General features: G+C 39.2%; 1 protein-coding gene across 8 annotated transcripts in view; it reads right to left on the bottom strand.

Moving 5' to 3' along the window:
- The window catches only part of LOC119656008 (phospholipase D2), a 68,685-nt gene that overhangs the window by 8,798 nt on the left and 44,454 nt on the right, over window positions 1-15,433 (bottom strand). For all 8 annotated transcript variants that reach the window (XM_038062251.1, XM_038062249.1, XM_038062257.1 and 5 more), the window contains exons 3-12: window positions 6,948-7,299; window positions 6,494-6,753; window positions 6,256-6,428; window positions 5,952-6,187; window positions 5,779-5,889; window positions 1,197-1,393; window positions 648-1,138; window positions 425-567; window positions 281-370; window positions 3-214 (exon numbers count right to left, since the gene is read on the bottom strand). In XM_038062251.1, the coding sequence (XP_037918179.1) occupies window positions 3-214; window positions 281-370; window positions 425-567; window positions 648-1,138; window positions 1,197-1,393; window positions 5,779-5,889; window positions 5,952-6,187; window positions 6,256-6,428; window positions 6,494-6,753; window positions 6,948-7,299 (2,265 nt within the window). The remainder of the gene's footprint in view (window positions 1-2; window positions 215-280; window positions 371-424; window positions 568-647; window positions 1,139-1,196; window positions 1,394-5,778; window positions 5,890-5,951; window positions 6,188-6,255; window positions 6,429-6,493; window positions 6,754-6,947; window positions 7,300-15,433) is intronic.

Below are 15,433 nucleotides of genomic sequence, written 5' to 3'. Positions count from 1 at the left end.
ACTTATGCGCTCGAATAATTCGTTTGAATAACGTTTCGCCCACTTGGTTTTTCACAAACCCATTGCCCATTTGTAATGTTATGAAAAACTGATTTTCGATATAAATATAATGTTGAGCTGTTGTAATTGTTTGAATGTATGCGTCATGGATACTTTGCTCAACGAGATCACTTTCTATAAATCCACAGCTCCAACTTGAAACGCTTCGCAGCACCTGAAAGATGTGAGTATTATCCCAGGTTTATGTATACACATAAATTTATTTTTAAGAAATAATTACCTGACATGTTACACGGTGCAGAATTACTTTTGGTAATTTATCGGCCGTTTGTATGTTATTGTAGGATTTTGGCATTAAATATGGGAAGGACTGAAAATAGAGATATTCTTATCTTTAGCGTAAGAAGCAATTGATGTAATTTACCATATTTTCTCGAGTCTTCTCCAGTTTTGTAGCATTCCATCGTTGAATGAAGTGGCGGGCTACGTCTCTAGCTGCACTCCCGCAAACTACAACACCAACATCATGCCAAGGCATTCTTGGTGTGGTTGTCCTATCCACTAAATCTGGAAGTTTCATTATTTCATAGATTCAGTTCGACCCATAGAAACGCCTATTCAAAGAAATAAATGAAACTTGTACTTACCAGCATAAGGTGCATCCAAGTTAACGAAATCCTTAATAATGAAATTTGTATAGTCTTTGCCGAACCAGAACTTGGCTTGTCCACTGTATGTGTTGAGGACCTGAGTTTGAAATGGCGTTGGATCTTCATACCCTGCTTTACGACCTTCTTCAATTTCACTTCCTGAGAAGAACAAATTTTTGTCTTTCGTTTGCTCCAAACTCTTGTGTTCATTTGATCCATCTATTGAAGTTAAACGATGCATAAGGTCCTTCCCCCTTCGAACATTATCTTTGAATTTTTCTAGAACTCTCCTTCGCTCCATCTCGGGTGTATTCTGCTTCATGTGTTCCTCTATAGACGACTGGTCTTGGCCATAACTAGGCATCAGTAAATGATCTCCAGGTTCCAGCACAGGCTTGTCCGTCTGATCCTCTTGAATTGTTACATGGTGTGAAGAAGATTTTTGAGATCCAATTGCGGAGTCTGTATCGTTGAAGAAAAGGTTTGAGCTGCAAATTAGAAAAGGGATGTGTAGCGTTTCTTAGATGTGCTTTGGATTAATGTTACCGTCGTTGAATGCTTCCAGATGCACTAGATGTAGAAATGCTACCTAAATCTGTAAGGCGATGTCTGAAATCATCCCAACGTCCATAGCACAAATCAATTCCACCAAGAAAGGCGTAGGTCTGATCCACAACTACAATTTTTTCATGATGAGCCCAGAAAAAAACACCCACACGTGCATGATCTGGATGTCTCATAACCTGTATGAGAAAGATTCGAAAAATAATCAATTGATTTGAGACAGATATGGTGAAGTATAGGATATTTCAAAGAAAGGGTACGATTCCATCATGCATCACACACCGATAGGGCTATAAATCTAGCTAAAATTAGAAAAATAATCGTAGCCAATAAAGTAAACCCACAAAAAAAGGCACAGAACCTGGACGACTTCGATAAAAACTCCGCTCGGACTAATTATACTTACTAGTACGATAGGAAGTCGGTCCCACGCTGAGCTAGTAACCCTCCTGGGAGCTGGAGTGTTTAGAAGGTACTACTACTGATTGTCGTAAAAGGCGACTAAAAGGGATAAGGACTTGTGGGCTAGCAAACTAAAATTTTAGGACTCCTTATGCTTCGGAAACGGCTAGACGCATTATAATCAGACTCATCATTCCATAAAATCAGTTGGGTTTCAGCTAACCGCCAACGTATATCTAAATCAGATCGAGATTTAGAATTGGGTTTGAGCGAAATCATCACTTGATGGTTGCTTGCGTATTGCGTTCGCATATTATCCTAGGGTGGGGAGCTTCGACCTCCGAAACTCAACAAAGTTCGCTTTCGGTGAGCACGACACGCTGTCGCTCGGAAGTGAGACAATTGTGATGGGTCGATCGTGGACAGTCAGCAACATCTGGAGCAAAGTTATGCCATGTGCTGGGACCCAACAGAAGTAGTTTTGCGTAAACCACTAAAGCCTGACGAAACAGTAAATGCTAATTATGTATGACCAACAACAAATGTTCAACTTGAACCAAACTTTGGCCAGAATGGATAATAAGAGGTGGAAAACTAATTCTGGCACCACCACACACGATTGGGAAGTATTACCCCACACCCCTCTCTATCAGTCTGACAATCAATCACATCGAAAATTACGAGGAAGTTGAAAATTGACTTGCTGAATGGTTTGATCTAAAAGAACGAAACGTTTTTTGTAGTGGCAAGCGATGGAAAAACTGTTGGAATATGGACATCAGCTGCACCATCTTTTCATAAACTTTAAAGCCGCCTGTGATAGCATAGCCAGGGTAAAACTATATACGGCCATGAGAGAATTTGGTATCCCGACGAAATTAATAAGACTGACTAGGCTGACTCTGGCCAATGTGCGAGGCCAGATAAAAGCAGCAGGATCACTCTCAAGACCATTCGACATCTACGGTCTACGACAAGGGGATGCCCTATCATGCGTCCTCTTTAACCGGGCCCCCGAGAAAGTGATCCGTGATGCTGAGGTAAATGCGAGGGCCCTATGCTGACGATATCGACATCATGGGAAGAACGACCCGAGAAGTATAAACTGTCTTCATCCAAATCGAGCAGGCGGCGATTGGTGCGAGATATTGGGCTGCACATTAATGGAGGCAAGACAAAATATATGGTGGCAACGTCAGCACCAAAAACCAACCAACCAACAACATCAAACCGCACTGGTCAAACGGAAAGAATAAAAATAGGAGACTATAACTTTGAGACCGTTGATAATTTCTCCTATCTAGGGTCGAAAATGGTAACCGATAACAGCTACGATGATAAAATCCGCGTACAGTTATTGGCAGCCAACAGAGCCTATTTCAAGTTACAAAAACTGTTTCGCCCGAAACATCTCACCATAGGGTCAAAGCTCTTACTTTACAAGACAATGATCTTGCCAGTCTTCATGTATTCCTCGGAGACTTGGGTTCTTAGCAAGAATAATTGCGAACTCTTGGCCGCGTTCGAGAGAAGAATCCTCCGAAGAATCTTTGACCCCCAACATGAGGATGAAAGATTCTGTAGCCTACATAACGATGAAATCTATGAGCGCTACCATGACCGTCAGGTTATGGATAAAATCCGGCTCAATATGTTACTGTGGGCGGGTCACTTAATCCGTATAGATGAGGATGATTCAGCCCGGAAAGTTTATAAGGACAATATCTATGGTAGAAAAAGAAGATGAGGCAGACCATGCCTAAGATGGAGCGGTGGCGTAGGTCAGGACGCCAGACAGCTTTTAGGGATATCGAATTGGTGGACCTCGGCTCAAAACCGGGATATCTGAAGTTCCTTATTAAGGCAGGCCTAGACCGGATACCGGTTGTTGCGCCGTTGATGATGATGATGCATAACCTAAATAAAAAATAGGAAAAATGCGAGGCCTGCAGATGGAAAATATTTTGATATTTTCGCTTCTCTTCGTAATAAGTATATCACTTTTAAATAAAAAACAGCGTATGGGCACGATTGGCCTGGTATCCATATCAGGATTGTTGCACTGATGGCACGCCGACTAAGGTCTACGTTTGCAATAATGTCAGGTCAGCGTACTCCTATACTACGTCGCAGACAGGTGTTCGCGAAGGCTTTCAGCCTTTGAGCGATAGTTGGGGTCACTTTCCACATAGGAACATGGGAAGAACACAAACACAGAACAGTTTCAACTTGATCTTGGTGTTGAGATAACTACATTTCCAGCTGTTAAACAAGACAGCGAAAGCGGATCTAGCGCTGTTATTATGTCTGGCAACATCCAGTTCAGTCCCATCGACGGCAGCAACCACGTTTCCTAAATATATGAATTGATTGACGCCGATGTTCTTCCCATTAGTGCAGATAAGGAGAGCGCGATGGCCCGCCAGACTAAAAACCTTGGTTTTGTTCGTGTTTATCTTCAGTTCAACTCTACTTACCTCTCTTTCTAAAGTCAGAGTCATTTGGCCAAGGTTCATGACCTGGTGAGAGAGTAAACAGATGTCATTACCGTAGTTAAAGTGTTTGAGGAAAAATGTCATAGTCCATTGAACTCTTCTACGTCCTTCGGACAAGGCAGCATGGAGAACGCCATCGATAACAAGAAGAAATAATATCGGTGGCAAGATGCAATCCTGGCGGACTCCGCTTCGTACCTTAAAATCCTCCGAGATTTTAGCTCGGTGCAACAAGTGACATTTTGTGCCATTATATGTCGCTCTGATATGAGTTATTAGTTTTTCCAGAATGCCCCTCCTAAGTAAGCAGAGATACTCTGCCTGTTCACACTAAAGCTTTCTCGAAATCGATGAAGAGCAGGTGAAACGAAGACCTAAACTTCGCCCACGGTTCCAAAATTATCCGTAGTGTGATGATGTGGTCAATTCAAGCGGATCTAAAGCGGAAATTAGCCTGCTCTCCATCGATTAAACTTTCAAGATCTTTAATGCCTCCGGGATTATTTTAACTATTATTTTCGCAACGACAGGGAGCACGAAGATACCCCTCCAATTTTTCACACCCAAAACGGGTGTCCTTCTTTGGAGTTTCAACGATCATCCCCTTCTTCCACTCTCGGGGAAATGTTTCGGATTCCCAAGATTTCCGTACGAATAGAAGTAGCAAATTTGCAGTAACTGGCGGTGCTGCGGCGAGACTGTCAAACCCACCGGCTTTACTCCCTTTGAGTGGATTAACGGCCAAAATGATTCTCTTCTGCTTAGAGGAACAATTCGTATCCGCATGACTAACCATTTCGTCCACAAGAGAAATAACTTTACCGGATATGATACTGTTAAGAACCGTGGTGAAGTGTTCTTTCCACCTCTTTAGTTGCTCGTCAGTTTCGAAAAACACTAAGCGAGACCTGTCATTTGATATCCACACGACTATATTTTATTAAAATAAAATTCCTGGCTAAAAAAACTCGGCCTACTACTTGCTAAAATAAAACAAAAATAGCGCTAACCAGCAAGAGAACAATCGTTTTGTTTTCTTTTACACAAAACCTTGAAAACAGTCCAGCACGAGAAGAAAAATCATTAATAGCTAACTTGATTATGGGACCCGTCTGATATTTCTCCTCGATATGTCATGTGATATTTTCCAATTTTATATTACGCTCTAATAATGGCTACGTCTTTGTTTGGAAATTCCTTAATGCACAGAACAAGATCTTGAAGTGACTAAAATACCATTGAAGTATGAAACTCTAGAGCCAAGATCAACACATTCATTGCAGACCAAACTATCAAAATGTTTGTTCGAACATTCCAATATTATTATCTTTGCGGCTATAATTTATCCTTCTAATTGTCGCGATTGAATTTTTTTCAGAATTTAAACAACACAGCTGTACTCCTTCATCTGACGAGGGTTTTACTTCGCTTGATAACATTATGATAAACATTTTTTGTAGTTTTATTAGGAATTTTTGTTTTCTTTTTTGTAAGATGCTACCGCTAGCTAGGCAAACCACTCCTATCCTCCGAAACATGAGAATGTTTCTCGGTCATTAGAAATATTCCATCTCCCCTTCTCAACCGATTATGGGGAGAGCCCAAATAAGATTTCAAAAAAGAAAAACTTAGCAAACAATTACTTCCATAAACATTTTTAGGCTTACCTTAATATTCTCATGAGCATCTACAAGCCGTTGCTTACTATAATAACTGTTAATACCTAAGGCCATTTCGACTTCTTTGTAGAGTAGCACAAAAACTCGAACTCCCTGCGACTGTAAGAAAAATAATTTGAATTTAATATAACTAATTAGAATCAAGCAAAATATGCAATTACCGCTTTTCGTTGTAATATTTTATCCAACCTCCAATAGTCTCCGTCAATTGCGGGTCGCTTCATATAAATCTCCGGACTCAGCCACCAGTCAGCAATATAGATTTCCTCTGTTGCAGCCTCTAACGCATCAGCCACCGCACTCATATAGCTTGATCCATCTACAAACCAACCTGCTTGCATTGAAGATCTTACAGGTGCAAATGACATATGTAAATTTCGATGGGTGAAGTCTCGAGCTGGTCAAAATCCAAAAATAATTGTTGTAATTGTGTCCTCCCAAACAGTTTCAAGAATCAATATTTACCTGAACCGTTTGCAGCGTCCTTCAAGTGGTTCATCCATTCTTTCGATTTTCTTCTTGTCCAGCATTTTAAAATCATATGACGATTATTTGTTATAATTTGCATACCATTACGCATACCAGTACTATACATCCCAGTTGACACATCGAATCCTTGGTCAAATAGCACAACCGCCCTGGAAACGAGGAATAAGGTAATTATAAAAGAAGAGTGACTAAAGGTAAGTTTAACATCATGTACCTTACAGCGCCATCTGATGGTCGCATGTAGCCAAAAAATGTTTCTTTTACGAAGAACCATCGATTCCTCCATTTTCCGCATAAAACATCGGAACAAAAATAATTACAACGCACACAACAGTTGTGCTGCAGAATACCGAAACAATTACATCCAGCTTGGCCAGGTCGAGTTGATCCTGTTCTTTTCATAACAGGTCCTTCAGTACCCTTCTCCCCCAGTGCCGGAATGAAGGATATGTTTGAGACTTCTAGAAAATTTGTCTATTTATTTAAAAGATGACATAAATACAATTAGTTCCACATAAAATTCCGACAGAGATTTTACTGAATGGTTTTGCGATTAATATTGTGAACAAAATTAAGCCAGGACTATCACGTTAATTGTTTTACAAGTAAGAAAATAAAAAATAGAATAGATAAAAAAAGCAAATCCTTTGTGCAATTAACAAACTAACCGTTTCGTAGTGGTTCCGATAAAGACTGATGTTCAACAGATTATACAAATACTGTTCTAGTTGTTGAATACGATTTGGCAGTGATTCCACTGTCACTAAGGATTCAGGACGGTTTGGGAAACGTGGGAGGGCCTTCCTCTTTTTCTTATCATTAGTAGCTGGAGTGTTTGAAGTAGGTTGTACTTGGTAGCAATCCCTGAAGCTTGCGCGTTTTTCCTTATGACTACGGGACGGGAACGGGAAATTCAACGATGCTTTAAAAACTCTAAGTTGCTGATGCAGCGCATTAAAATGTTTATAACGTTTTTTTATTGTCCAAGTAAATTGGCCATGGGTCAGTTCTATTGTGTATCTGTAAAGTAGAAATCAAACAGTGAATAATTAGTTTCAATCGAGAAGTTTAAGAATTATTTTTTTCTAGCTGTAGTTGGCGTTTATGACTAAAGCTTCATCTGATTTCTTATCAATTGCAGAAGAATCGTTGAAAAGGCAGAAAAATATATTCTCAATTTGCTATTCTCACACCAGCGCAAGTTCCAATAGTTTGTTATGCAATAATAAAACTGCGATTAAGACACAAAGTCAAATGATCTCTTAGAATGTGCACACTGGCGTTTTGTCAGAAATTTGCTCAAACAGAGTAATATCCATCAGAAAAATATGACACGGCAGGCCTTGTAGTTCCCGCTGCTTTGCGACATGTGCGGCATTTCATTCACCTTGGCCAATGACAATCTGACGACGGCGTGCACTTGCTAATATGCAGCATTTCTTCATTTTGAAGGTTTTGTGTAAACACAAAACCTTATTAAAATCGGTTTACTGTTTGTCTGTCTGTCTGTCCGTCACACGCATTTTTCTCGGAGACGGTTATAGCGATTGACATCAAATTTGGTACAAATGTGGGAACTGTGAACGCTCACACATATAGTGAGTTACATCCTTTTACATTGAATTTAAGGGGGGGGGGGGGGTCCCCATACATGCAAAAGGGGGGTGTAACATTTTTTTTCATCAAATATAGTCATGTGGGGTATCAAATTAAAGGTCTCGATTATTACTTTTCGAAGCCGGTCTTAGTTTTTACATTCGTTGGAAGGGTGGGGAGTGAGAGGGGTTGAAAGTGACCATTTCTTTAAGGGGGCCATTCTCAGAAACTACCAAACCGAAAAATCTGAAATCAGAAGGCTGCCACTATATGGTGCCTGGGCTCCGAAATATCTTCCATACCGATATCTGTTCAAATAAAGTTAATAATGGTATATTATTATAATTTTTAGTAATAGATAGCAAGTTAAGTTCATCCTAGAATCGCGAAATGAATGAATGAATATCAATATCAAGTGAATATTTTCACATAATATATGCATATATTACGTGCTACATACTAATGGGACAAATGCACACTCAAATCTCTTTACAAAAGAAATATACAAAACTTTTCATGCCTGAAGTGTCTACCTTCCAGTTTCCCGACTTGTTTCTTATGTTTCAGCACCCTTTAATTTCTTCAATATACTCCTTCCAATTTCCTAATTCGCTTCACGACATTCATTTACATGAAACATTTAATTTTTAAATCATCAATTTAATGTTCATTTCCCCAAATCTCTAAAACTCATTTCCATTTAAATCTTTAAAATTTTTCCCCGCAATTTTCTAACATTGCGAAAGAATTGTCGATCTTTTACTTCCACACAGACTTGCCTATCCTATATATTATTGGGTACATGCTATGTTTACTTCTGGCTGGGGCGAATGGGGATTTGTCGTAATTGGGAGAAATTTTTGCTTTTGCTGCCGCCAACTTTGAAGATCGAAGTCGGGGTCACCGATAGCAAAAATTAGCATGACTCGGACCAGCAGAGGAAAGTGGACCAGTGAACAGCTGGACTCGGGAGAGTTTGTTGAAGAGCTGTCGCCGGCATAGGACGGCTTTAGGGAATTTGAATTTTTGAAGAATCTTCTGCAGGGAATAAGAACAAGAAAAGAAAGAAATCGTGATTAGTTGTGAGATTTGTGTGTGATTTATTTGACATTTAAAGTAAGTTAAATAAGATAGCCCCACAGTGTAATATACTAGGAGTCAATTAGTGCGGAATTTAATTACTTAAAAGAAGATAGTTTGAAGATTGCTGACTGACTTGTTCGATTCCTGAAGTCTTCAAAGAATGATCCACCTAGTGTAACTTAATAATAACCCCTCCATGGTATGGGGAGAATCCGAAAATCCACGAGGGTCTGCTAATTGCAACTGACCAAGATAACATTGCTAATTTAATACAATAGGTAGGTATAAAATAAGGCTGATAAATCCTCCAGATGTACTAGCTGCAAGTTTGCTGGTTCATTTTAAAATCCATCGCGGGTAGCGGATAACGCGGTTAATCTGTCTCGACAGTATCTTTGAAAGAGTAATGACAAAAGCCCAACTAAGTGAAATCTTGAAGTTTGATTTTAAATTCCTGAGGGTCACCCGTCAAAAATAGAACGAACCCAAGACAAAGACCATTATCTAAACGACAGCCACACATATTGGCAACTTTAAAATTGCTATCTACTTGCTGAAATACCGTTTAAATAAAGATTTCACAGTTCCTTCTACATTCTCTCCCATTGTGGGTATATATTTGGAGAAATGATCCCAATGTGGTAAACATACATGCATTGGTGCTATATTCCTACAAACTGACTTCACTTTTAGAACAACATTCAGGAATGCATTTCAGGCTACCCGGTATTAATCCTACTCCCCGAGTGTATGCTCCCTTAGGATGCAGTAAATTCATATCCAATAGACAAAACCAACCATAACTTGGCTCATAATAGTATGATTCCCTTCAAACTATCATAAGAGGAATTCAAGTGGATTTTTCCAGTAAAATTCGAAAATAAGGACTGTATAAGAAACACTACTGACTTCATTTTAAGGAATTGACCTGGGATGTATTTTGAGGCCTAAATTTTACGTAGAGTCGACTCTTCATTATTTTTTTTTTGAGATTTTTCGGTTGGGTAGTTTCTGAGAATGAGTCTTCTCTGACTTTAAATTTATGCTTTTTATCCCGTTAATCCCTTACTTTGTAAACGATGTAAAATCTGAAACCAGAGAATTCCGGCAATGTGGGTTCTCCTGTTTCTCCGTAAGGCGGCCTTTCGCTGACTCTTTTCTAAATGCAGCTTTTCACACTGTGAATTGATTTCTTTAAAGTGCACGACGATTCAAGGCCGGCATGGCTTCTTTCAATTCCAAAAAAGAGGTGCATGAGCCATCTCTTGGTAATTCAGTTTATTATATAATTATTACAGTAAACGTCAAACGTATCCTTCCCCGTTTTGTAGCACTGTAATTCTGGCCTCCCAATTTTCTTGTTTACTTGGCCGCCTTTGTCGCTGAAAAATTGAAAACAGCCAACTTTAGTCCATCGGCGTAGAGTGTTCTATATCTGCCAGCAGCAGTTGTTTTTGTAAAAATTACTGGTATTTTAGGGTTGTTTTTTTTCTCTTGCATTGCGTGTATACTTGTCGTCGATCCGAATATTTTGAAAAGGTATCGAAATCAATGCTCCGGCATAACAGCTCAATATAAATTATACCTGAACTTAGAGTTCCATATATCGTTGTGTTTCTTCCCTTAATATTGGATCGCCGAATTGACACAACTTTCACTGCCTCTTTAGCCAGCAAACTGCCAAACACAGACTCTAACTTCATTTTTTAAGGGGATAATCGAAACTCGTTCTATGCATATGAGAGAGAAATAGAACCTTAAAATTTTAAAAATTCTTCCCTTAAAGACCTAATGTTAAGTATATTTATGAGGTACTAATATCAGTGGTTTCCATAATAAGTTTCTTTTTAAGGTTTTGTATGAAACAAAATGTTATTAAAATCGATTCAATGTCTGTCTGTCTGTCACACCCGATTTACTTAGAAACAGCTAAACGGATTATCACGAAATTTGTTGAGAGCATGTGGTGTGTCTTCCTTTACATGCAGCGAGTGGCGCATATGTTGTGTTGAGTTTGAAGAGGAGCTATATATGCGAAAGTGGACTATACATTTTTTCACAGAATATGATAATCAATGGTATCAAATGAAAGGGTTCAATTAGTACTTTTCGAAACTGATCTTATTTCTAATATTAGATGAACTATAGGGGAGGTAGGGCTCAAAATGTGCGTCCCAAAAAATGAAACAGGTTTCATTTTCAGAACCTCCCTAACCGAAAAATTTGAAAAAATCACAGTATTGCAACTATATCTATCTGGCGACCCCAATGGCCCAACACCGCCTGAGTGCTCAGAAGCTGCAGCTTCTCCCTTACCACAAACATCTATATGAAATCTAGGCCTCAAAACACAACCCGTTCGATTATCTGCTAAAATAAAGTTAATAATAGTATATTACCATATTTTAGAAATTTACCAGAAAACCCCAATAAGTTCATCCCAGAAGTATAAAAATTGATATCAGCATAAGAGATAATATAGGACACAATTCTGGAAAGTTTAAACTCGATCTAACTATTTTTAACAAAGTTATTAAAGATCAAAGTTCCGCATTTCAGGTAAATTTATTGCACCACGTCATAATCATATAAAGTGGATTTATATGGGGACGATTCAGTTTTCATTTTTTGCCTTTTTTTAGTTATTTACTAGTACAGCTTGCGGGAAGCAGAGACCTCAATGCGAATCGCCACTGAGATCAGCTGATGGCAACTGAGCATTTACCGCAAATGGAGTCAAGACTTACAAAAATATCCATGGCTAGGCCGAAGGGAAACTTCTCATTCAAAGTCAAACAAGTTACACAACCCTTTAAAGAACAAGTGAATCCAAGGAAAGCTGCAGGACATGATCAAATCAAGGGAAAAACACTGAAAGAATTTCCAGGGATCGTAATCACTTACGTGACTCACATATTCAACGGAATTTTACGTCTCACCTATTTCCGAAGGGATTGAAATATTTCAGAAATCATTCCTAAATGTGGCAAGGCCCTAACGAAAGTTGCATCATACAGGCCCATAAGACTATTACCCATGCTCTCGAAGATTTTCGAAAAACTACTACTTTCAAAAATTTCACCGCACCTAGTGGAGAGCAAAGTTTAGTTTTCTAGAGAAGGATAGTACAAGTGCACAGTTCATAGGATCGTCTGCTCTGGAAAATAGAAAGTATTATTCAGCGGTCTTTAGTGGTGCAAGCCTTCGACAAAGTCTGGTAAGAAGGTCTGATTTTTAAAATGAAAAAGTTCCTTCCAATGCAATTTCATGGAATTTTGGAATCTTTTCTTTTGGAACGCAAATTAAATACAAAATTTTCACATGTCGCGATTACAAAATCTAAGTTGGAGTCTCTCAAGACAGGGTTCTTCAACCGACACTCTACCGCATTTATGCCTCGGATCTACCAACTGATCCTAATCTAAAAGGCTCAACATTCGCAGATGATATGCCATTTTGAGTATCCAAACAATCCTCAGGTTGCAAAGAGGCTTACAAAATGGAAAAGTGCGTGAGGTGTCACGTCACTTTCACCTGGAATCGATGAAACTTCGGTAAAGACATCTATCAATGGTGTAATGATCCCTCGATAGAATGAGGTAAAGTACCTGGATTTACACCTGAAGAGATGATTAACGTTAAGAAAACACATTGAGACGAAGGCATTGAAAATGAAACTGAGAACAAAAATATGTTTTGACAAATAACAACATTAACAAACTCAACATCCACGAAAGAAAATCAATAAGAAAGGAAATACGAAAAAATGTGTTGCTATAAGACGAATATTACATATATGTCTGAAGCGATAGATATTTGCATTTTTACGAATACGGTCGCTTTTTTATATGCATGCTGACTACTGCACCCATTGACCTACTAGTCCTATAGCCCCGAAGGCAAAAAAACCCTTGCCTGCTTTGGTTGTGATGACGTTAATCTAAAAAATGGAAGACCTATGCGTCACCACAAACTTTAGAGAAATTAACTGGATGAATTCATCGTCACAGTTGATTATGGTATCATAGATTTAAAGCGGGACCCTGCAGAATGTAGAAATAGACTCCATTATGCATTAATCATTCGTTTGCCGAAACTGAATTACATTGTTGAGCAGAACGCAATCAGCGCTCTAAATATAATTCGTACCCACGTTGTGGTTGAGAATTTATACAGAAGAGGAACATACATGGTTAAGAACATCGAGATTCGTAATCAAGCCAAAATTCTTCATCATGTTGTATTATTCTAAGTACACATGTAAGATTTATTGTTTTGCGCATAGTTAAAAATTACACCCACATGATAATTACAAAGATACGGCAATGTAGTTGCAATTACAACTGGGGGTGGTTTCGTTCTGCCACGGCGCTCCACTCAGAGCTAGGGTTTTTTTGGTTTGGTTTAAAAAATAAAAATATCGCGCGATAGGAAGGATGGACCTTCTGCACCCGTAACTACAATGGCAGTAAGAGTCCCACCATTCTGGAGCTTGGTTCCTCCAAATGGAGGCACAGTTTGCCTTAGTAAGCGTCATTACGGAACTTTGATTTCTATTCGCCTACTTTACAGAGCCCGAGCATTTGGCAAATCTTGAGTGCATTTTTAAACGCTTCCTTGCCTCCAACCACAGGTGAAATTTCTAGACCATTTCAACATCCCTAACTCCATAAACCCAAACTAGGTACAAGGGATCGCGAGCTTTGCATTGCCTAAAACGGTAAAAGTCCTCGGAAAGTTATTGGGCATAGTAAACTATTACCGTTACTTCCTAGCCGAAGCCGCTCACCAATGGTTTTCCTTGACGCCTTCCTATCTAGGCGTAAAGCCAAGGAATGACGAGAGGTTCGGTTATCTCCAAAAGTCATCCAGGTAATTAAAATTACTAAGCAACAAGTGGCAGATGCTACACTTTTGGCATTCCGCCAACAAGAAGTAATACTAGTCGTGTTTGTCGGTGGCTCAGATATCGCAGTAGTTTGAGTTTTTCTTGAAGCAATTGTTTCAATAAACGATCAAGGAGTTCTCTATTTTCAGCCCATCTACTTCTATCTCTCCTGTGAGATATTGAGGCCGCTTTCCGTTCAATTCTACTGTCTTCTCGGCGCTCGGGCATTTCCAAATTGAAAAATGAGCGCCACGTCAGTTTGCGGCCGAGTAATCACTTCCCGGGTTTTCTCGACGAAAAAACTTGGTTTCAGCTGGAGACGGAGTGCTGTGGCGGAAAGATACTCAATACCCTTTACCAATCGTCGTCCAATCTGTCGGAGTAATTCTAGAATTCGGACTGCTCAAATACTCTGACACAAAAATTTAAAAGCAGGTTGGAAAGAAATGGACGGAAATGAGTCTTTAACTCCATATCATATTTATAGTTAGTGTTTCCTATTCACTCCTTGGGGGAGTATAGGGCATCCACACAGTCAGATTGTGCTTCAGCTTCACTATGATCACACTTAACGCTGTGCAAGTGATAAGCTCACAGCAGCAAGACAAACACAAGACGAACACGGACACTCATGACCACTGGGATTCAAACCCAGAGCGGCGAGATTGGAGGGCGCTCTACCCCTTAATCATCCCGCCGTCAAATCATCATATCATGTTTATAATTAGTTATTGTGTTAACATGTTTGTACAAAATTAATCTAACGTGATACTTATGCTAGAAACAGTGACGTCGAGTTGGAGCACGGAGTTATCGGTATTGATAGAGGTGTGCTTCATGCCAAAACATTGTACTACAAATAATTGCTCTTTCTACGAGATATTAAATTGTTTCTGCTAAACTTCCATCTCATGCCAATCGAAATTTTAGGTCGAAAGATCGGCAAGTGGAAAAAGAAACCCATTCACGGAAAGTTCATACGAACTTATTGATGATAGGCATTGACATTGAAGCCAACAAATAGCTGCGCAGTTTTCTATTTTTTTGCGCACCAAATCACAAACTGCAATTTATATGGGATTTCTTAATTACCAACCCCAGTTGTAGACTAAAACCATCCAACATATAACACATGCTATGCGCGCAGGATACCGAACAGCACCGAGTACACCAGCCGTCACAACACTAACTGTGAGATTTTCCATCAAAATCGTGTACTGAAGTATAACTAATTGGGAAACTACCATTCCTACAATAACTATACTCCGCAGGGATTCTTGAAGAATGAGTCAAACTGCTGTGTGATCACATCATTATCACCGACCGCAAAACTACCCACAATGGACCTATTTTCTAAAAAACATCATAAGCGATATATACTATATAGCGCTGGCTCACTAATTAGCCCATCTTCGTTACTATTTAATATGCTGCATTTTTTGCAAATGTAACACATTTTGTTGGTTATGTAGTATAGAAGTCACATATTTAAACAATGTAAACCACTCAAAAATTTCTCATTTTCGGTTTTCGTTTGTTTGATAAAAAATAATAGCGACATGGACTCGTTGCCAAGAAACACCACTG

Source organism: Hermetia illucens, chromosome 4, assembly GCF_905115235.1.
Source record: "Hermetia illucens chromosome 4, iHerIll2.2.curated.20191125, whole genome shotgun sequence".
NCBI classification, from domain to species: domain Eukaryota; kingdom Metazoa; phylum Arthropoda; class Insecta; order Diptera; family Stratiomyidae; genus Hermetia; species Hermetia illucens.
This window is presented reverse-complemented; position numbering and strand designations above follow the sequence as displayed.